The following is a 23,479-nucleotide window of genomic DNA, read 5'->3' as shown; positions in this document are numbered from 1 at the left end:
AGCCAGCAGTCCCTAAGGCTCCTACTCAAAGAACTAAAGTCCGAGAGTCTTCCCCTCATCTGCAGTTACCCACGGTGAAGCAGAGGAACCTCCTTCTGACATTTGGTCAGACAATCAATGGTAGCCTAATGCTGTGTCCCATGCCGACGTCATTCACTCGTTTCACCTCATCTTGTAGGCATTATATTGTCTCATGTCCTCGCAGAACGGTGAGTATAGGAGAATAAGGTATTTTGAGAGACAGCACATTCACCTAATTTTTACTATAGTATATTGTTATAATTATTCTGTCATTGTTGTTAATCTCTTAGGTGCCTAATTGTAAATTAAACTTTCTCATCAGTATGTATGGATAGGAAAAAGCTTTGTATTTATGGGCTTTGGTACCAGCTGTGGTTTTAGGCACCCACGGGGGCTCTTGGAACGTATCCCCCATGGATAAGGAGAGACTACTGTCAATATTTAGTGAGGCCGGGAGTAGGAGACCTGGATTTCGTTTGGTCTCAGGAATTCAGCTGAATAGGGATCAAACCATTCCGAACACCTACGAACTCAACAGGAGATCGAAGAGGAGAGTTGCAACAACTCTCTGAACAGAGAATCGACCACTTACTGGAAGGTAGGGCGTGCGGAGAAGTGAATCCGAGGCGATATTCGGGAGGATAGACGGCGGGGGAGGGGGCCTTCGTCGGCCGCTTCTGGCAAGTGATAGAGCCGCGGAGCACAAAATCGGACATTTTAGAAGTCGGTTCCGCTGAGGGACGTCGCTCCAGTGGCTAAGCGGGGGGTGGAATCCTCCCGGGACAGTGTGGTCTCAGGACCCTCGGGGTCACAGAAAGACCGGGGGTGCCTGAGTGCGGCAGAGCTCCCAGGTATCGGAGCGGGGAAGCCGGCTGCAGAGACAGAGCCGAGGTGCGGGCTCTCAGCCCGGGGTTGCCATAAACTGTGATCCGCGGCCCAGTCGGGCCACTGCTCCTCCAGCAGGGACCCAACAAGCGGCAGAGCCGGGGAGACTCCCCCTTCCCTCCGGGAGGAGTGGTGTGGGAACGCACCGCAGGGATCTGCTGGGTTTGGAGACTCCACACGGGGTCAGGTGCCAGAGATACAAACGCTCGGTCACAGGCCGGGTGAGCACGGAGTGCGGCCGGAGACCAGGGAGACGGGAGTGACTGACTGCTTTTCTCTGGGGGCGCACTGAGTGGGGGCCCCGAGTTCTCAGCTCCTCCAGGTGGAGATTGGGAGGCCACCATTTTCGCCCTGGTCCTCCAAAGCTATACCGAGAGCTTGCAGGGAACAAAAGCTCCTGAGAGCAAACCCGAGCAGCTTGCTTAGCCCCAACCGACAAGGGCGGGGCAATTCGGCCTCCCGTAAAGACATTTGGAAACCACAGCAACAGGCCCCTCCCCCAGAAGATCAGCACGAACAGCCAGCAAGCCAAGACCAAGTTTACCGATCAAGAAGAACGGGAGAACGCCAGCGCTAGGGGAATACTGCACATAGAATTCATGGCTTTTTTTTTTACCATGATTCATTAGTTCATCAAAGTTAATTTTTTATAACTGTTTTTTTTTAATTTTTCTTTTTCCCTTTTTCAACCAACATCTTATCAATCCCTTTTTAAAAAATTTTTTTTTTATTTTTCATTTTTAGAGTCATATTTTATCCCTTCATAGTAGTTACCTTATTTTTAGCATACATAGATAAGTTGTTCTCTCTTTAAAATTTTGAGATACAGTTTCTTCTAACAGATCAAAATATACCCTAAATCACTAGTTATGGCTTTGTTCTAGTCTCCTGCCTGATCACATTCTCTCCCTTTTTTCTTTTTTTTTTAAATCTTCTTTCTTTTTTCAAACAACTTATTTTATCAATTCCTTTTATAAAATCTTTTATAATTTTCATCTCTACAGTCATATTCCATCCCGTCATTGTATCAACCCTTATTTTGTACATATATGTCTTTCTTCCTTTAAAATTTTAGGAGGCACTTTTTTCTAACAGACCAAAATACTCCCAAAATCTAGTGTGTGGCACTGATCTATGCACTAGCCTGATCATATTTGATCATATTCTGGTTTTTTTGTATTGTTCTGTTTTAGTTTTTATCTTTTTTTTCTTTTTTTTTTTTCTCTTTCTTTCCCTTTCTTTTCCCCTGGTTTCAGGTCTTTTCTGATTTGTATACAGTATATTTGCTGGGGACATTGTTAACCTGTTAGCATTTTGTTCTCTCATTCATCTATTCTCCTCTGGACAAAATGACAAGACAAAAAAAATCACCTCAGCAAAAAGAACAAGAGGTAGTACCGTCAGCCAGGGACCTACTCAATACAGACATTAGTACGATGTCGGACCTAGAGTTCAGAATCATGACTTTAAAGATACTAGCTGGGCTTGAAAAAAGCATGGAAGTTATTAGAGAAACCCTTTCTGGAGAAATAAAAGAACTAAAATCTAACCAAGTCGAAATCAAAAAGGCTATTGATGAGGTGCAATAAAAAATGGGGGCACTAACTGCTAGGATAAATGAGGAAGAAGAGAGAATCAGCGATATAGAAGACCAAATGATGGAAAATAAAGAGGCTGAGAAAAAGAGAGATAAACAACTACAGGATCACGGGCAGAATTGGAGAGATAAGTGATACGATAAGATGAAACAACATTAGAATAATTGGGATCCCAGAAGAAGAAGAAAGAGAGAGAGGGGCAGAAGGTATATTGGAACAAATAATAGCAGAGAACTTCCCTAATGTGAGGAAGGAAACAGGCATCAAAATCCAGGAGGCACAGAGAACCCCTCTCAAAATCAATAATAATAGGTCAACACCCCGACATCTAATAGTAAAACTTACAAGTCTCAGAGACAAAGAGAAAATGCTGAAAGCAGCTCGGGAGAAGAGATATGTAACCTACAATGGTAGAAATATTAGATTGGCAACAGACCTATCCACAGAGACCTGGCAGGCCAGAAAGGACTGGCAAGATATCTTCAGGGCACTAAACGAGAAAAATATGCAGCCAAGAATACTATATCTAGCTAGGCTGTCATTGAAAATAGAAGGAGAGATAAAAAGCTTCCAGGACAAACAAAAACTAAAGGAATTTGCAAACACGAAACCAGCCCTCCAAGAAATATTGAAAGGGGTCCTCTAAGCAAAGAGAGAGCCTAAAAGCAGCATGGACCAGAAAGGAATACAGACAATATACAGTAACAGTCACCTTACAGGCAATACAATGGCACTAAATTCATACCTTGCAATAGTTACCCTGAATGTAAATGGGCTAAATGCCCCAACCAAAAGACACAGGCTATCAGATTGGATTAAAAAATAAGACCCATCGATATGCTGTCCGCAAGAGACTCATTTTAGACCCAAAGACACCCCCAGATTGAAAGTGAGGGGGTGGAAAACCATTTACCATGCTAACAGACACCAAAAGAAAGCTGGGGTGGCAATCCTTATATCAGACAAATTAGATTTTAAATCAAAGATGAGGAAGGACACTATATCCTACTTAAAGGGTCTATCCAACAAGAAGATCTAACAATTGTAAATATCTATGCCCCGAACATGGGAGCAGCCAATTATATAAGGCAATTAGTAACAAAAGCAAAGAAACACATTGACAACAATACAATAATAGTGGGGGACTTTAACACCCCCCTGACTGAAATGGACAGATCATCTAAGCAAAAGATCAACAAGGAAATAAAGACTTTAAATGACACACTGGACCAAATGGACTTCACAGACATATTCAGAACATTCCATTCCAAAGCAACGGAATACACATTCTTCTCTAGTGCCCATGGAACATTCTCCAGAATTGATCACATCCTAGGTCACAAATCAGGTCTCAACTGGTACCAAAAGATTGGGATTATTCCCTGCATATTTTCAGACCACAATGCTTTGAAACTAGAACTCAACCACAAGAGGAAAGTCGGAAAGAACTCAAATACATGGAGGCTAAAGAGCATCCTACTAAAGAATGAATGGGTCAACCAGGAAATTAAAGAAGAATTTAAAAATTTCATGGAAACCAATGAAAATGAAAACACAACTGTTCAAAATCTTTGGGATACAGCAAAGGCAGTCCTGAGAGGAAAGTATATAGACCTTTCTCAAGAAAAAAGAAAGATCTCAAATACACAACCTAACCCTACACCTAAAGGAGCTGGAGAAAGAACAGCAAATAAAGCCTAAACCCAGCAGGAGAAGAGAAATAATAAAGATCAGAGCAGAAATCAATGAACTAGAAACCAAAAGAACAGTAGAACAGATCAACGAAACTAGGAGCTGGTTCTTTGAAAGAATTAACAAGATTGATAAAACCCTGGCCAGACTTATCCAAAAGAAAAGAGAAATGACCCAAATCCACAAAATCATGAATGAAAGAGGAGAGATCATAACCAACACCAAAGAAATACAAACAATTATAAGAACATATTATGAGCAACTCTATGCCAGCAAATTAGATAACCTGGAAGAAATGGGTGCATTCCTAGAGATGTATCAACTACCAAAATTGAACCAGGAAGAAATAGAAAACCTGAACAGACCTATAAGCACTAAGGAAACTGAAGCAGTCATCAAAAATCTCCCAAGAAACAAAAGCCCAGGGCCAGATGGCTTCCCAGGGGAATTCTATCAGACATTTAAAGAAGAATTAATACCTATTCTCCTGAAACTGTTCCAAAAAATAGAAATGGAAAGAAAACTTCCAAACTCATTTTATGAGGCCAGCATTACCTTGATCCCAAAACCAGACAAAGACCCCATCAAAAAGGAGAATTACAGACCAATATCCTTGATGAACATGGATGCAAAAATTCTCACCAAAATACTAGCCAATAGGATCCAACAGTACATTAAAAGGATTATTCACCACGACCAAGTGGGATTTATCCCTGGGCTGCAAGGCTGCTTCAACATCCGCAAATCAATCAACGTGATACAATACATTAACAAAAGAAAGAACAAGAATCATATGATCCTCTCAATAGATGCAGAAAAAGCATTTGACAAAGTACAGCATCCTTTCTTGATCAAAACTCTTCAGAGTGTAGGGATAGAGGGTACATACCTCAACATCATAAAAGCCATCTATGAAAAACCTACAGCGAATATCATTCTCAATGGGGAAAAGCTGAGAGCTTTTCCCCTAAGGTCAGGAACGCGGCAGGGATGTCCACTCTCACCACTGCTATTCAACATAGTATTAGAAGTCCTAGCCACAGCAATCAGACAACAAAAAGAAATCAAAGGCATCCAAATCGGAAAAGAGGAAGTCAAACTCTCACTCTTTGCAGATTATATGATACTGAATGTGGAAAACCCAAAAGACCCCACCCCAAAACTGCTAGAACTCATACAGGAATTCAGTCAAGTAGCAGGATATAAAATCAATGCACAGAAATCAGTGGCATTCCTATACACCAACAACAAGACAGAAGAGAGACAAATGAAGGAGTCAATCCCATTTACAATTGCACCCAAAACCATAAGATACCTAGAAATAAATTGAACCAAAGAGGCAAAGGATCTGTACTCAGAAAACTATAAAATACTCATGAAAGAAATTGAAGAAGACACAAAGAAGTGGAAAAACGTTCCATGCTCATGGATTGGGAGAACCAACATTGTGAAGATGTCAATGCTACCTAGAGCAATCTACACATTCAATGCAATCCCCATCAAAATACCACCCACTTTTTTCGAAGAAATGGAACAAATAATCCTAAAATTTGTATGGAACCAGAAGAGACCCCGAATAGCCAGAGGAATATTGAAAAAGAAAAGCAAAGCTGGTGGCATCACAATTCCGGACTTCCAGCTCTCTTACAAAGCTGTCATCATCAAGACAGTATGGTACTGGCACAAAAACAGACGCATAGATCAATCGAACAGAAATCGAGAGCCCAGAAATGGACCCTCAACTCTATGGTCAACTCATCTTTGACAAAGCAGGAAAGAACGTCCAATGGCAAAAAGACAGTCTCTTCAACAAATGGTGTTGGCAAAATTGGACAGCCACATGCAGAAGAATGAAACTGGACCATTTCCTTACACCACACACAAAAATAGACTCCAAATGGTTGAAAGACCTAAACGTGAGACAGGAGTCCATCAAAATCCTAAAGGAGAACACAGGCAGCAACCTCTTCGACCTCAGCCGCAGCAACTTCTTCCTAGACACATCGCCAAAGGCAAGGGAAGCAAGGGCAAAAATGAACTATTGGGATTTCATCAAGATAAAAAGCTTTTGCACAGCAAAAGAAACAGTCCACAAAACCAAAAGACAACCGACAGAATGGGAGAAAATATTTGCAAATGACATATCAGATAAAGGGCTAGTATCCAAAATCTATAAAGAACTTATCAAACTCAACACCCAAAGAACAAATAATCCAATCAAGAAATGGGCAGAAGACATGAACAGACATTTTTCCAAAGAAGACATCCAAATGGCCAACAGGCACATGAAAAAGTGCTCAACATCGCTCGGCATCAGGGAAATCCAAATCAAAACCTCAATGAGATACCACCTCACACCAGTCAGAATGGCTAAAATTAACAAGTCAGGAAACGACAGATGTTGGCGGGGATGTGGAGAAAGGGGAACCCTCCTACACTGTTGGTGGGAATGCAAGCTGGTGCAACCCCTCTGGAAAACAGTATGGAGGGTCCTCAAACAGTTGAAAATAGAGCTACCATAAGATCCAGCAATTGCACTACTGGGTATTTACCACAAAGATACAAATGTAGGGATCCGATGGAGTACGTGCACCCCAATGTTTATAGCAGCAATGTCCACAATAGCCAAACTGTGGAAAGAGCCAAGTTGTCCATCGACAGATGAATGGATAAAGAAGAGGTGGTATATATACACAATGGAATATTATGCAGCCATCAAAAGGAATGAGATCTTGCCATTTGCAACGACATGGATGGAACTGGAGGGTGTTATGCTTAGTGAAATAAGTCAATCAGAGAAAGACATGTATCATATGACCTCACTGATATGAGGAATTCTTAATCTCAGGAAACAAACGGAGGGTTGCTGGAGTGGTGGGGGGTGGGAGGGATGGGGTGGCTGGGTGATAGACATCGGGTAGGGTATGTGCTATGGTGAGTGCTGTGAATTGTGCAAGACTGTGAATCACAGATCCATACTTCTGAAACAAATAATGCAACATATGTTAAGAAAAAAGAAAAAGAAGAAGATAGCAGGAGGGGAAGAATGAAGGGGAGTAAGTCAGAGGGGGAGACGAACCATGAGAGACGATGGACTCTGAAAAACAAACTGAGGGTTCTAGAGGGGAGGGGGTTGGGGGGATGGGTTAGCCTGGTGATGGGTATTAAAGAGGGCACATTCTGCATGGAGCACTGGGTGTTATGCACAAACAATGAATCATGGAACACTACATCAAAAACTAATGATGTAATATATGGTGATTAACATAACAATAAAAAATTAAAAAAATATTTAGTGAGGCCTTCAGCTACTTGGGTTGGGCATTGGAAAACATATAAATCAGTCAGGTGGGAGCCATGAACTAGAGACAAAGCCCCAACTCTCGAAGGTGCCCTCAGAGAGTTGGCGCTTGAGAATTCAGGCCGCATCTGCTGTCAGGAACCGAGGGTTTGTTTTTTGTTTTTTTGTTTTTTAAGAATTCTCTTGACCTTTTGTTGTTGGCAACTAATGTGTTCACAGTTTTATCCCCACTGCCTCACAGTGCCTGTAACGTAAGAGGTGCTCAGCGGAATGACCAAATGAGTGAATTATAAATAATGCACATAACGACCCAGTTAGCAAATGAGTGAAGCACTTGAATAGACATTTTTCCAAAGAAGATATATGGTCACCAAGTGAATGAAATGCAAATGAAAGCCATGGTGAGCTACCACATTGCACCCGCTCGGAAAGCTAGAATCAAAAAAACCAAAATAACAGGTGCTGGTGAGCATGTGGAGAAACTGGAACACTTGGGCATTGCTGGTGGGAATGTAAAATGGCAGCCAATGTGGAAACCAGTTTGGTGCTTCTCCAAAAAGTTAAACAGAGAGTTACCGTATGACCCAGCAATTCTGCTCCTAGGTGTCGACCCCCAAAAATTGAAAACAGGTGCTCAAATGCAGACTTGTACATATATGTTCATAGCAGTACTATTCACAAAATAGGCCAAGATGAAAACAACCCAATGGTTCCAGCAACGGATGAATGGATAAACAAAATGTGGAATATCCATATCCATCCAATGGAATATTATTTGGCCATAAAAAGGAAATGAAGTATTAAGACCCACTACAGCATGGATGGACCTTGAAAATATTATAAGCAAAAGAAGCTAGACACAGAAAGCCACCTAAGGTATAATTCCATGCATATGAAATGTTGCGAAAAGGCAAATCTATAGAGACAGAAATTAGATTATGTGATTGCTCAGGGCTGAGGGGAGGGAAGAACACAGAGGTTAGAGCTAAGGGTATGGGGTTTCTTTCTGAGGTGAGGGAAAGGTTCTCAACTTGACTGTGGTGATGGGTGCACATATCCATGACTGCACTGGAAACTACTGAATTGTACCCTTTAAAAAACAACATGGATAATTCCACTCCTAAGGATATATCCAACAGAATTCATGCGTGCGCTCACCAAAACACAGGTCGGAGGATTTCTGTGTTATCTCCAATATAGAAACTACCCAGATAAATGCATGGTGATTTACTATTTGCAGTGTCATATGGTAACGACAGCAAAAGAACCATGACCATACCCAACAATAGGAACGAAACTCATTAAAAAAAGTTAAAGAAGCCGGATAGACAAAGGTATATACTGTCAGATTCCATTTCTGTGTACAAAACAGACAAAAGTTATCTGTGCTGTTGGAAATCAGGAGAGTGGCCAACTGGGTGCTGGTTATATGGGTGTGTACAGTTTATCAAAAATTCACCAGGGAAGCACTTAACCTATGTGCCCTTTTCTGAACCCATGGTATACTTCAATACAGAGTTTAAAAGAAAACTCTCCTACGGCTTAAGCTAGTGTTGCTCTACTCATAATTTGTAAACTAAATTTAGCGACAGATTGTGGCCTCTATTTGCCATGTTGCCACAAAAGTAAAAGCATCATGTGTCTCTTCTGTGCAAAATCCATCCATCCATCCATTGATAACTAACACTGGGCAAGCCCAGCAGACACATCTGTTGGTGATCTCGGTCCTAGATATTACTCCAAGAAAGGAAGAATCTCCTTTCTGAATGCAGCAGGATCTTCCTTCCTGAGAACGCCAGCAGATGGGAAAACAGTGTTATGTGTCCGCCGTACAATTCATGGTACACTGTGACTACTGGCCTAACCAACCTGTCTCCTACCTGGATAAGCGTCCCCCGGGTTCAGCACCGAGCAGCTCAGGGCACGTTGTTTGTTGTTTAGAATATGGCTCACTGGGCGCAAGGCTGTGGTCCAGAAGGCAGCCCCCAACTGAAATATGGCTCCAGCTGGAAACCAGAACTGGGATAACTATCTGCTTTACAATGTCGTTTCTAGGAATGTCTGTAGAGGGGTGCCTGGTGGCTCAGATGGTTAACGTCTGCCTTCGGCTCGGGTCATGGTCCCGGGGTCCTGGGATCAAGTCCCGCATCGGGCTCCCTGCTCGACGGGGAGCCTGCTTCTCCCTCTGCCACTCCCCCTGCTTGTGGTCCCTCTCCCGCTGTCTCTCTCTGTCAAATAAATAAAATCTTTAAAAAAAAAAAAACAGACCAAGTGGCACTGACACATGAGCCACCAATCTGCCACACACACAAAGAAAAACGACACAACGGGAGGTAAGCATAGGAAAAGATGTGCACAGCACCAATCAGAGCAGAACAACCATGAGACATTTGTTTCCCAAGAGATCAGCAAAGGTGGAAAATATTGATGTTGTAATGTCTGCAACTTATTTTCAAGTGGTGCAAAAAACTATGGGGTGCATGGTGTGTGTGTGGGGGGTGTGTGTGGGGTGTATATGTGTGTGTGTCTGGTGTGTGTGGTATGTGTATGTGGCATGTGGTGTGTGTGTATGGTGTGTGTGGTGTATGTGGTGTGTGTGTGTGGTGTGTGGTGTGGATGGTGTGGTATGTGTGGTGTGGAGTGTGGTGTGGGTGGTGTGGTATGTGTGGTGTGGTGTGTGTCATGTGGATGGTGTGGTATGTGTGGTGTGGTGTGTGTGGTGTGTGTGTGTGGTGTATGGTGTGTGTGTATGGTGTGGTGTGTGTGTGGTGTGGTGTGGGTGGTGTGGTATGTGTGGTGTGGTGTGTGTGTGTGGTGTGGGTGGTGTGGTGCGTGTGGTGTGCTGTGTGTGTATGGTGTGTGTGTATGGTGTGGGTGATGTGGTGTGTGTGTGTGTGGTGTGGGTGGTGTGGTGTGTGGTGTGCTGTGTGTGTATGATGTGGTATGTGTGTGTGTGTGGTGTGTGTGGTGTGGTGTGTGGTGTGTGTGTGGTGTGTGTGCCACATGTATTTGCAGACAGAGAAAGGGTGGGTATGGAGGTATACCTCACTTTCGCAGGTGGTATTCCAATTTCAATACTTTGTGATTCATCTTTGGATTATTATACCACAGGCCCCAAAAAGCTGTTATTTCAAAAATCACGAATATATTGAAAATAATTCAATCTGTCTGATTCTGTAATAAATGGAAAGTCATTACAGGGCCAAATATAACAAATCAGTAATCCTCTGCCCAAACCAAAGATCGCTGTCTTTCTAGAGAAGTCTAAGTCTAATTTCAAAATTCCACGACAGGTATTCTTGTCAAAGAGTACTCCAAAGCCATCCTGGAGAGCAGTTCCAGCTAGATGAGAACTCATGCCTGCCACAGGAGCCAGTCTGTGGTATCCTCGGCTCTGAGCAGCCAGTGCGTGAGCTTATCCCAGGAAAAAGAGCAGGGGTACTCAGCAGAGAGCCCATGGATTATAACGCTGCTCTCAATATTGCCCACCTAAAGCTCCCTAACTAGAGAAGATTAATAACATGACTATTAATCCTGACATGAAAACAAGAACGATTGATAATACAGAATGTTGGCAAGGGTGTGAAGAAATGGGCCAGAGTGTAAATTGGCACGAGATTTTCAAAGGACAGTAAGGACAGAAGCCGTAATACTGCTTATGTTCCAGGACCCCTGCCCGCCCCCTTGAGCTGGGACTTCCTGGGAATTAAAGCGGGAGGCTGATTGCAAGTCAAGAAGGATTTATATGGCAGCATTTCTGCCAAACTGCCTAAAGAAATCTCATAAGGAAAGACCTGAATCTTCAAGGACCCAGCAATTCGTACGTGGCACATTCTTTTCTCACATTAATATCCAATTTGCAATAAATTTGGGTTTTGTAATTTTGTCTTTTTTTATAAAGACGGCAGCCCAAATTATATAAGCTTCAGAACCCCCAAATTTGGATCCCTTCTGATTTAGTATATGTTAGGAAATGTTAATATCTATTAACATTTGATCATGCATATCCTTCGGCCATTCTATCCTAAAAAACAAGCAACAACAACAACAAAAAACGAACGAATGCCTAAAGGTATGAAAAAGGACATTAATTGTTGTTTAGCAAAGAATTGAGAAAAAACACTTTATTTCTATATGTAAGGGTGTGATAAGTAAATACAGAGCATCTGTACAAAGGAAGCCTATGCCATTAAAAAAAAAACGAAGACACTCTTTATTTAATGAGATGGAAAATGTCTAATACATTTTAGGTGAAACAGTGCATTTCAGAATAATGTGAACTGACATACTGATGTGTCCTAATGCCAATTCTCTCCTAAACATTCCATTCATAGGATCTCTTGCCATCTTCATAGCCACCCCCTGACCAAGATACATACCCACTTTCACACGGGAAGGAAGCTCAAAGAAATGCCAATAAGCACAAGCAGGGGGAGCAGCAGAGGGACAGGGAGAAGCAGGAACCCAGCACCCTGAGATCGCAATCAGAGCCGATGGCAGACGCCCAACCGACTGAGCCACCCAGGCGCCCTGCCCCTATTCATTTTTTATGAATGAAGAAGCAAGAGGTTTATTTTCTTATGGTTCCAAATCTGGTGGGGGGCACCCCTGGACCCCTTTCTGTGTGTGTTGCTCTTTAAACTACAGCCCTTCCACAGCCTCTCCTGAGGGCCCTTGTGGGGTCTAGAGCTGCAAACTGGGGGCCCTCTCAGCACCATGGTGCATGGAGAAATATCCTCACTGGGCCCCCACCTCCCAGACCTCCAGCACACACTGGTCCTTTTCCGAGATTTCACTGCCTCTGATCTCACTGTCCCGTTCTCATGTTCCAGCTCCCTCATCCTGGTGCCAACCACCCGGCTGGGTCCCATAATTGCCTAGCCAGTTCCCTGATGACCCCAGGCTGGAAAGCCTTGTGCCCCAGCATTGGCCCTGCCCGGTGTAGCCTGCCCTTGCAGCGGGACCTGGACAGAATACAGGGCCTGGCTGGTTTGGGGAGCTCCCGTGCATTCTGGACGTTCCAGGGCTGGCGACTAAAGTCTGGGCTAGAGGCCACCATGGGCGCCAAGGATCAGTCCTGACGGGGGCAGAGCTGGGTCAAGGGAGGCAGGCACAATCAGGACACCTAAGCAAATACGTCTGCAGAGCCTACTTGGGGAAGAAGCTCTTTCACCTCCTGTTACATATTACCTGCTGGGAGGCGGTGCTTGGCACAGGGACAAGAAGCTTGCAGGTGGATCTTGCCCTTGCTGGGGGCTGGGATGACCCAGGTTACCCTGGGCAAAGCTCTTTGTCCTTTCAGAAGCCACCAAGCAGAGAGGGTAACTAGATAGGAGGGCTCCTGGGGACTGTGGGAACACCCCCCCCCCATGCTGAGGCGGACCACTGCTCCCCTGGGCAAGGTGCCATGTCAACCACCAGCAAGAAGGCTTTAGAAATGAAATTGAATGCAGCAGCCTGTTTTTGTTCCAAGTCATGGGCTGGCCTCTGCCCTTCCCCCCGCTACAGACGTTTGATGCCAGGCTGGTCCCCTGGGCCCTAAGAAAAACATAAATCATCAACAAAGCTAAAAGACAAGCAGCTGCCTGGGTGTAAGAGACCAGGGATTAGCATTCAGCTTGTATTTAAAGCAAACAAACTCACAAATCCATAAGGATAAGTAATCTGATGTAATAAATGGGCAAAGAACATGAACGGAACATTCACAGAAGACGTTTCAAAAGAGCCCAGTCTCACGGCTAATCAGGGAAATGTCCGTTCAACCCACAGTGCGATACGCTTTGGCCCCTACCAGAGGAGCAAACGTTCCAATGTTCGTTCGGCAACGCTAAGCATTTGGGAGGACGTGGGGACACGGGACTCCGGGTTGCTACTGCTGGTCGCAGTGGCCCATTCTCTCCAGGGCAATTTTCAGGAAAGCGGGAAATGTCAACTCTTTAACACAGCAATTGTGCTGCTAGAGACATGGTTACATAATGGAAAAGGAATAATCCAGATCTATAGTGTCCGTGTAAATAGATCTTTAAGACATACCGTTGAGATAAAAAAGGAAGGGCATCCGGTACAACTTGTGCTGAGATTATAAAAGCCCAAGTATTGTTTATGGGAACAAAATGTAGGAAAACTGAAAGCACTTATTACTTACTTGGCGTTTTTTGAAGTGCTTTCCAAATGATAAAATATACTGTTTAAGGATCGAGACATATGAAAAGCAAAAAAACACACTCTGACACGACACGCGTTCACTTTATGACATTGGTTCTCAGTGACAGGCGGCCTGCAGGACAGCTCTAAAAGGGACTTGAACTTGATCCATATTGTTTTATTTCTTTTATGTATAATTTTCTGTAACAAGTATGGCTCTATGTTAATTTGGAGTGGTAGGTACCTAGGTGTTTGTTATTTGTTATTTTATCATGTGATTATGGTTAATTTTTTTCTTCCCCCCCTTTTTTTTAAAGATTTTGTTTATTTGAGAAAGAGAGAGAGAGTACAAGCAGGGGGAGCGGCAGAAGGAGAGGGAGAAGCAGGCTCCCTGCTGAGCAGGGAACCCGATGTGGGGCTCGATCCCAGGACTCCAGGATCGTGATCTGAGCCGAAGGCAGATGCTTAACTGACTGAGCCACCCAGGCGCCCCAATTTTTTTCTTCCATATGAAATATTTACTAAGGAAAATACAAGAGGGTTGATGAACTCCCAAGAAGGGCACCTAAAACATTCAAAAGATGGAGCAACTTCCTGGCATGGACAGAGGGAGACACACTGGTCCTGTCATGTGAAGCACCAGGGCAAGACCAACATTTATGTGATGAGAAACAGCCCCAGTCTGTCTCTGAAGTTCACGAGCTATACTCACAGGCAAGCCTCCGTCCTCAGTCAACACATTCCCTACTGTATGAGACACAGTTTTAACTACACGGGCCAGTGCATCTCCTAGTTCGTGGCAGAGAGGCAGGTTCTCCTCTTTCATCCCCCTTGAACACCAAGCTTCACACCATCACTCTCCAACACACCATTATTCTAGCCCCGGACCACTCAGTGATGCAGGCCCTGCGGGGCTGTGTTCTCTCCTCTCCCTAAGTTGCACAAAGACACTAGGCTGCTGGTTCACCTGGGAGTGGCACTTGACATGGGAGTAGAGATGGCCAATACTTGGACAAGAGGGGACAACTATGAACCTGTAAGAGCTGTCTGTCCTGAAAGAGAGTTATACTTTTTAGGTACCTGCAAAGATTGGTGACACATTTATACTAGTGACAACATACGGCTACTGTTCAAGAAAATGAAGGTGCTGAGTGACGGGTGAAATCCAAACAAGAACACTACTGAATGGTCATTTTCTTAACTGATGGCACAGAATGACTGATGTTTAAAAAAGGAATTTTGATTTAAGTTTCTTAGGAAAAAAAAAACCCTCAAAATAGATCAGTCTTGCATGTAAAACATAAAACTACAAAATATTGAGAAAAAAAAAACATGGGAGAAAATCTTCAGGATCTAGGGCTAGGCAAAAAGTTTTTAGATTTGACATCACAAACATGGTCCGTAAAATCGATAACAGCGACCCATAAAAATGAAAACTTTTTGCTCTGTGTACAACCCTCTTAAGAGGGTAAAAAGATGGGGCACCTGGGTGGCTCAGTTGGTTAAGCGACTGCCTTTGGCTCAGGTCATGATCCCAGAGTCCTGGGATCAAGTCCCACATCAGGCTCCCGGCTCAGTGGGGAACCTGCTTCTCCCTCTGACCCTCTCCCCTCTCATGCTGTTTCTCTCTCGCTCGCTCTCTAATAAATAAATAAATAAAATCTTAAAAAAAAAAGAGGGTGAAAAGATGAGGCACAGAGTGGAGAAAATATTTGCAAACCACATATCTGACAAAGGACTAGTACCTAGAATACATAAAGAACTCTGAAAACTCAACAGTTAAAAAAACCCAAACAATCCAACTACAAAATGGGCAAAAGACATAAAGAGACATTTCACCAAAGATGGCAAATAAGACCATGGAAAGATATTCAACATCATTCACCATTAAAGAATTCATATGAAAACCACAGTATCACTATATACCTATCGGAATGGTGAAAATAAAAAATAGTGACAATACCAAATGCTGGTGAGGATGCTGATGTAACTCATACATTGTTGGTGGGAATGTAAAATGGTACAATCATGCTGGAAAACAGGCAGTTTCTTTAAAAGGAAAACAGGCAACTACCATAAGAGCCAGCAATTGCACTTTGGGGGCAATGATCCCAAATAAAAAATTCTGTTTCCACAAATAACGCAACATATTTTAAGAAAAAAGAAAAAGAAGAAGATAGCAGGAGAGGAAGAATGAAGGGGAGTAAGTCAGAGGGGGAGACGAACCAGGAGAGATGATGGACTCTGAAAAACAAACTGAGGTTTCTGGAGGGGAGGAGGGTGGGGGGATGGGTTAGCCTGGTGATGGGTATTGAGGAGGGCACATTCTGCATGGAGCACTGGGTGTTATGAGCAAACAATGAATCATGGAATACTACACCAAAACAAATTATGTAATATATGGTGATTAACATAACAATAAAAAAGAATTCTGTTTCCAGAGAAATGAAGGCTTATGTTCACACAAAAATCTGTACACAAATGGGCATAGCAGCCTTATATTTTGAAAAAATTGGAAACAATCCAAATATCTTCCAAATAAACCAACTGTACATCCATATCAAAGAATACTAGTTAGCAATAAGAAAGGAACTATCGACACACAAAGAAACCTGGATGAATCTCCAGAGAATTATGCAGAGTAAAAAAACCAATCCCTAAAGGTAGCATACTGTATGACTCTGTCTACACAATATCTTAAAATTACAAAATCATGGAATATTGCTAGAGATTAAGCAGGAGCTGCAGGTGAGTCAGAAAGAGAAAACTGAAGGACTCTTGTGGGGTGGAAGTGTTCTGTATCTTGCCTGTATCAATGTCACAATCCTGAATGTGATACTATACTAATTTTGCAAGAGGTTACCCTTCGGGGAAACCAAATAGAGGGTTTATGGGATCTGTTTGCATTATTTCTTACAACTGCATGTGAATGTGTAATTATGTCAAAATAAAAAGCTTAACTTAAAAAAAGTCCTTAGATTATATAATATCAGGGACTGCTAACCCTTGATGCATCAGGGGCCCCACTTCTCAGAGTGCCTTTCTGTCATCACACCCAAGAGGTAAAATATTGAGCAGATGAGATCATGTCCTTTTCTTCAGAGTTATCAAGGAAAGCTAAACTGTTCAATGCATAATATGCACACTCTCATGAATTTTTGTCAAGGTTAATGGGTCCCTCCTCCCCAAAACACCTCTTGGTTTTTGAGCAAAAGAAGCCAGACACAAGAGCATATACTCTTAAGATTCAAGAATAGGCAAAACTGACCTATGGAGATTAGAAGTCAAAACAGTGGTAGCCTCTGGTTAGGGAAGGACACTGACTGGAAATGGGCATGAGAGAAATTTCTAGACGTGTGCTATCTATACAGTAACCGCTAGTCACGTGTGGCTGTGGAACACTTGAAATTTGGCTAGTCTGAATGAAGGTGTTCTGTGAGTGTTAAATACACACTCAATTTGTAATACTTTTTAAAAAAAGAATGTAAACATTTCAGCCGTAATTTTTTTAAAAGATTGGTTATATGCTGAAATGATATTTTGACCATACTAAGTTAAAGAGAACGTATCATTAAAATTAATGTCACCTATTTCTTATTATCTTGTTAATACGGCTACTAGAACACTTAAAATTACATGTGTGGCTCACACTGTATATCTATTGAAGGGCACTGTTTTAGAGTGATGGGCAGGTTCTAGCTCTTGGGATGTTGAGTATATAGATTTGTTAAAATGCACCAAACTGTACACTTGAGATTCGTGCATTGTAATTATGCCATAAAGCTCCAAGATCTTTTTACCACCCGACATAATCTTCCTGAAGGAGTCTACAGCCTACAAGGGACTACAAAGAACTCCAGAGTGGTATGAGCTACAGTAAAGGTGTGAGCAAGTCATCCTATAATGTAGCATCTCGAATAAAACCACCAGTGCATGTGTGTTTGTGCGTTATGTGGAGAAAGTATGCAGTAAGTTATTATTCGAGTTTAGCAAACTCAAGAAGCTGTTTCTGAAAGCCTGACATTTTGGGGGTTATGAGGCATTCACGCTGAGGGTCTTCCCTTGGGTCACTTGTATGGAGCCTGTGGGGAATGCACACAGGAGCTGGGGGTGGGGGCTGATTCAGAACACTTGTTCCTTGATGGGATCACTAAGGTACATAGGAGGTTAGCTTATGACCTTAGCTTTCTAGAGACAAAACCCTCAATGTTTTTTGTTCCCAGGAAGGAATAGAGAGAATCACAGAGCGTCAGGAGGTTGGGAGGAGTTCATAAGGGTTCTGGCACAAGCGAGACTTCATGTGAGCAGGAAGGCTTCAAACTTCAACCACAGCGCTCCTGAATTAGGGGATCAGGCTCAAAGCCCAGCCTCCTTAGGAATCATAGAATGTCTACAGAAAGGTAGAGTGCTCCTTGTCTAAGTGGCCTATTTTACCAACCAGCCAAGGTGCAGAGAGATTGAGTGACTTGCCTAAAGCCATACTGAATTGGAGGTGGTAGATCTGGGACTTGCTCCCCTGTCATCTGATTCCCACAGTGAGAAACACAGACGCACCAATAAGGTTCACAAAACAGGACTTGTAGGCTGGAAACAGCTTGTTTATTTCTGAAGGGAGAGGCACCTGGCAGAATTATTGGTACCTGTCTTCGTTAGGACACTTCCCTAGCAAGTCCTACTCAAGAAATGAAATTACATCCTGTATGTTGGTTTGTTCAACATATGATAAGCCAAAAAAAAAAAAAATTGTGAGCACAGGCATGTTACATACCTGGAGCAGCCCAGCTTGGTTTAGGCAATTACCTTGCCAGAACTGTGTCCCTCCTACTCTCTCAAATTCCTAAACTGTGGGCCTCAAGGTCATTGTAGAAATGCACAAACCCATTGTTAGCAAGCACTACCTGTAGCATAGCTCATCACTGCAATGGGTTGAAGATCTCTTTTAGCACCAGGCTGTGAGTTAAAAAATTTTCTTAATGTGACCTTATTTAACTCTCCAACAACATTATTTACATATGAGAAAGGTCAAGTTCAACTTAGTCCCAAAGCCCCCAGCTAAAATAGTTCATTTGAACCCAGATCTGCCTGGCTTCAACGTTTCTGCCTATAGATTGAATAAATTAAATAATATGGGGGCGCTGGGGTGGCTCAGTTGGTTAAGTCGCTGCCTTCGGCTCAGGTCGTGATCCCAGGGTCCTGGGATGGAGCCCCGAGTTAGGCTCCCTGCTCAGCGGGGAGTCTGCTTCTCCCTCTCCCTCTGCCCCTCCCCCTGCTCGTGCTTGCTCTCTCAAATAAGTAAATAAAATATTTTTTAAAAATTACAGAATGTGGAGGAGGCTGGGAGAGCTTGATATCCAGGATTCAAAAGAGTTCAAGGTAAAATTTCATGCAAGGATATGTGCTTCATACTTCAAACTACAGCCCTATCATTGGAGGGATCAGCTTCAAACTCCAGCCTCATCAGCAAGTCTTTCCCAGTCTCATTCCCACCAATCAGATTCTTCCCTGCTTTAATTGCCATCCTCCAAGGAACAGCACCCTTTCTGCCTTGTATCAGGGGGTCTATGGTCTTCTCCTGTAGATCCCTTTTAGGCGAAGAACTCAGTGAAAACAAGGTCATTTATCTTTATACCTCCTCCGCAGCCTCCAGAGCAGATTGCCATCTACTGCATGAGAGGCAGGAAAGGGTAACCAAACTGATATGTACCATTCACTGGTTACAATGTCTATGTTTGTAGTTTATTTTCTATACATTTACATTCAGACTGGAGGATCCCCAGTGTAATGTGTAGAAATATCATTACCAGATCACTTGTTAATCATCTTTGGGAAATTATGAGAAGAGTCTATTTTTGTAACTATTATGGTTTCCAACCAAAACGCTTCCTGGCTTAATACAATCCCCTCACATAGGGACAGCATTTTAGTTTCCAATACTGGTCCCACCTGATTACAGCCATTCCCCTAGAGGGTAGTCCATGAAGTTCACTTGCCCCTCTGACCTACCATCAGCATGGAGTCACCGGAGTCCCAGCTCTGAGCATCACTCCTAATTCTGAAAGGCTTAAGCCAATGTTCTTTCTGTCTTTCTCAGCTCCAAGTGCATCCAACACCCCAGATGCAACGGTGAGGCAGCCCCAGGCCAGCTTCAGAGGTCTGGAGGAAGCCTGCTCATCTCAAGTTCGTCAAGGAATCTTACCCCCAGTGCTCCCTGAAGCTCCAGACTAGCCCATCCATTTCCTTGGGGAAGGGGTTGTGTGGACAAGGGGAAGGAGCTGGCGGTTCAGGAGATCTGGAGAAAAATAAGACAGCTTCTTCTTTCCTTCCGGGGGGGAAAGGGTCTGAACAACCCCAACTTTGATGGAGCAGGTATTGTCTGGCAGATCCAAGGTCTGGACTTGTGGCTGGGCAGAGGCTGCCGTCTCGGCAGCTGGATAAAAGGAAGAACCATGTGCAAGAAAGAAGCCACTGAAAAGGGGATTCTCTCCTACTTTTTTTTTTTTTTAAGATTTATTTGCCAGAGAGAGAGAGAGAAAGAGAACACAAGCAGAGGGAGCGGCAGGCAGAGGGAGAAGCAGGCTCCACACTGAGCAAGTAGCCCGATATGGGACTCGATCCCAGGACCTGAGCCGAAATCAAGAGTCGCTTAACTGGCTGAACCACCCAGGTGCCCCTCTCCTACTTTTAAATCATTTGGAATTCCTACCCAGACACCATTTGAAGGTCTCAGGGACCAGACCGACCCCAAAGGAAAGGCTGAGCAGAGCAAGACTTTGTCAACCCAGCAAGTAGGTAGCATTAATGACAAACTTGCCCGGCTCAGAGGTTAGGTAATGCACTCAAGGTCACACAGTGGGTAGGTGGAGAAGCCAGGGCTGTAACCCAAAGCAGTCTGGCTTCAAAGTTCTTGCTCTTTCCTAACAGGCAAAACTAAGAATCTGATAAGTAATAGGCCTGGGGAGGGGGGAGGGTTGGGAAGCAGAAAAGCGGGCTTTATGTGTGACTAGATCAGAAAAAGCAGAGAGCAGAAGTCCAGCAGCTTTCCATACCATTACACTTGGAACACTGAGTAGTGATGACCTGACTTATCTTTTCCCCCGCTAGGCTGCAAGTCTCTGGAAGGCTGGGTTCTTTGGCTTCTAGATCTATAGCACCCACCAGGTACTTGACATGACATATGTACTCAGGAATGTCTGTTGAATGCTTGAGACTCTGGAGGGTTTCTGAAGGGGAAAGAGGGAGTGAAATCAGGCCAAATCACCATGGTCAGTAGAAAAGGGTTCAAGCACACGGAAGGGATGGGACGGAATTAGGCCAAATGCTCAGGAAACCTTCTCTCTCTAGACAAATGGATCTCCTCCTGCTGCAGAGGCAGAATTTCTCTGAGGCCTGGTGCCTATACCCTGAGATTGTAGGCCTGTACCAGGTAAGGGTTCTGCTGTTTATACACAAAAATGTCAAAGGTCAGGAGTTTTGCTATGTGACCAGAAGTTGCCTGATTTGGCATTATGAAACATGTATGCTTTTAGGAGTAACTTTCCTTGGGGTCCTCACATTGTAAGAGGGCTCTCACTGAGGAGTCCAGAGGTGGGGCTTGGAGGCTCGGGGTAGGGATGGTGGAACCTGCCTGGGAGGCACCGTGAGAAAACCCAGCTGTCTTTTCTCTCTTTCTTTCTTTTTTAAGATTTTATTTATTTATTTGTCAGAGAGAGAGAGAGAGAGCACAAGCAGGGGGAAGGAGAAGCAGGCTCCCCGCTGAGCAGGGAGCCCGGTGCCGGACTCGACCCCAGCACCCTGGGATCATGACCTGAGCCGAAGGCAGACGCTTAACTGACTGAGCCACCCAGGCGCCCCTAAACCCAGCTGTCTTCATCACAGACCCATCTGCTGACCAGCCTTGGGCCACACGGTTTTCCCAGAAAACTAGGCATAGCCATCTTAAAGCACTGCATACTTTCTAGTTATCAGGAACCAGCAAGTTCGAAACGTGATCTTGGAGTTTTAGCCAAAAGAGGAATTTGCATCTCCCTCCAACCACCCCCCCAACCTATTTTTGTTAACCAAACAGTTCTCTCAGAGGAGAAGCCCCTTTGTTCTCCTCCCTTTTCCCCCCTGACTTAGTTCCTGGCCCATCTGGGGGGCAGGGCACCCTCAATGGTGCCCAGGCCTCCCCTCTTCTGGGTGCTGAAGATAACCACCCCGATACCATCAGCGGGAGACCAGTTCTGCTTAAGCAGCCAAAACATGTTCACACTTGTGTGAACTTAGGGGAAAAGACGACTACTTACTACACTGCTAGAGAGGCAGCAATGCTCCTGGAACGGGCACCTGCCAGCCCCCATCCCACCTTTTGCACTGAGGACAGAAGAAAACAGGCCCAGCAGGTAGCAAGGTGCAAAAGCAGTGTTCATCAGCACCTAATGAGGAGGGGCAGACCGCTGAGCTTAGCGGACTGGCAAGACAGGCCAAAGATCCCCACGTTTACCCCTGAAGAGCGTTCCAGCTCAGAGACAGTGTGTTCTGAAGAGGCAGCCTTTCCTCTGCCCTTCTTTCTCCGGCTAGACCGCCGAAGGCCCAGGCTCCTGGCCCTCGGTGTGCTCATGCTTGGAAAGAACCAAGAGTCCTGGACCAGAACTCAGAGTCTGTGCAGGTTCACTGCCGGCCACCAGCTGCAGCCCCCAGTCTGCGCAAACCAGGCCAGCATTTCCTGCTGCCTAGGCGCTGGGTGCGGGATACCTGCTCCCCAGCACGTGCCATGCGGAGGTGCGGCGGCCTCGGGCCTGCCAGCCAGAGTGGGATCGGCCCCCAGCGAAGCTCTGCAGGACCCCCGTCCCCCACCAAACTTCCTCCCGCGGGGTTGGGGGGGCAGGCCGCCCCCTCCTTCCCCGGGCTCGCGTACCTGAGGGGGCGGACGCCCTGCAGTCTCGCTTTCTGCCAACCCCGGGCGAGGATGGCGCGGGTCCCCAGCACCCCCGGGCCCCTGGTGCGCAGCCTCGCGAGGTGCAGCATCCCGACGTAGATGGCCATGGCTCTCTCCGCGCGTCCCAGCCGGAGGAAACTTTTAAAGTGAGCCGAGGCGGGGCGAGCGCGGAGCGGGCGGGGAGGCGGGGAGGGTCGCCTCTGCCTATGGGGTGCGGAGGACTGGGTCCGGCCGGGCGGGGCGGGGCGAGGCGGGGAGGAAACGGCTACGCGCGGGGCCACCTTCCCCTCGGACCCGCGGCCCTCCCCTCCCGCCTCGAAGACGTGCCACGGCTTTCCCGCGGGATCCGAAGGCCTTGGGCTGCGGCCCGCTCCCCTCTCGACCACTAGAGGCCTGAAGAGAGGTTCTTCAGGTTTGGGGGCGTGAGGGCTTGTTGATTTCGCAGAGGGGGAGCCCGCGGGCCGTGAGTGCTGGCCGGGCGGCCAGGCCCAGACGCGTCCATCCCGGGAGCCCGGTTTAGCGCGCGGGTCATGTGCTGTGTCCCCGCTCCTGGGGTTGCGAGCCGGAGGCCAAGGGAGCCGACGCGAAGCCGGCTCCCCCGCCCCCTCCCCCGAGCCTTGCCAGCTGGAGCAGAAGGCCCGCGGTGGGTGGGGAGGAGGCCAGGACAAGAGTGCGGTGGGCGAGTCCCCTCTGGGGCCAGAAGTCAGCCAAAGGGACGCCAGTTGGTACCCCGTCCCTCACGGGGCAGGCTTGACCCCCTGCAATGCACCGTGTAGGGTGGCATCAGGGACTGGAAACTGTGCTTCTTATCCCCCATCTGCCCCGCTGTTTCGGGCCTAGGGCACAATCCCGCACCCTGCCCGAGGCGTGAATGGAAAGCCGCTGTACAGAGGCTCGGCCTGTACCAGCTCCGGTTCTGGC

At 45.4% G+C, this 23,479-nt stretch overlaps 1 protein-coding gene across 1 annotated transcript in view; it reads right to left on the bottom strand.

The window, feature by feature from the left end:
* The window catches only part of ACSF2 (acyl-CoA synthetase family member 2), a 38,624-nt gene extending 15,933 nt beyond the window's left edge, over window positions 1-22,691 (bottom strand). The window contains exon 1 of the mRNA XM_028093702.2: window positions 22,538-22,691. Within this exon, the coding sequence (XP_027949503.1) occupies window positions 22,538-22,665 (128 nt within the window). The 5' untranslated portion in view covers window positions 22,666-22,691. The remainder of the gene's footprint in view (window positions 1-22,537) is intronic.
* Between the last annotated feature and the right edge of the window lie 788 nt (window positions 22,692-23,479).

Source organism: Eumetopias jubatus, unplaced genomic scaffold (genome assembly GCF_037043125.1).
Source record: "Eumetopias jubatus isolate StellerSeaLion01/CBP00866 unplaced genomic scaffold, mEumJub1_p1.0 scaffold_10, whole genome shotgun sequence".
NCBI classification, from domain to species: Eukaryota; Metazoa; Chordata; class Mammalia; order Carnivora; family Otariidae; genus Eumetopias; species Eumetopias jubatus.
The sequence above is the reverse complement of the archived record's forward strand: the minus strand, read 5'-3'. Positions and strand labels throughout refer to the sequence as shown.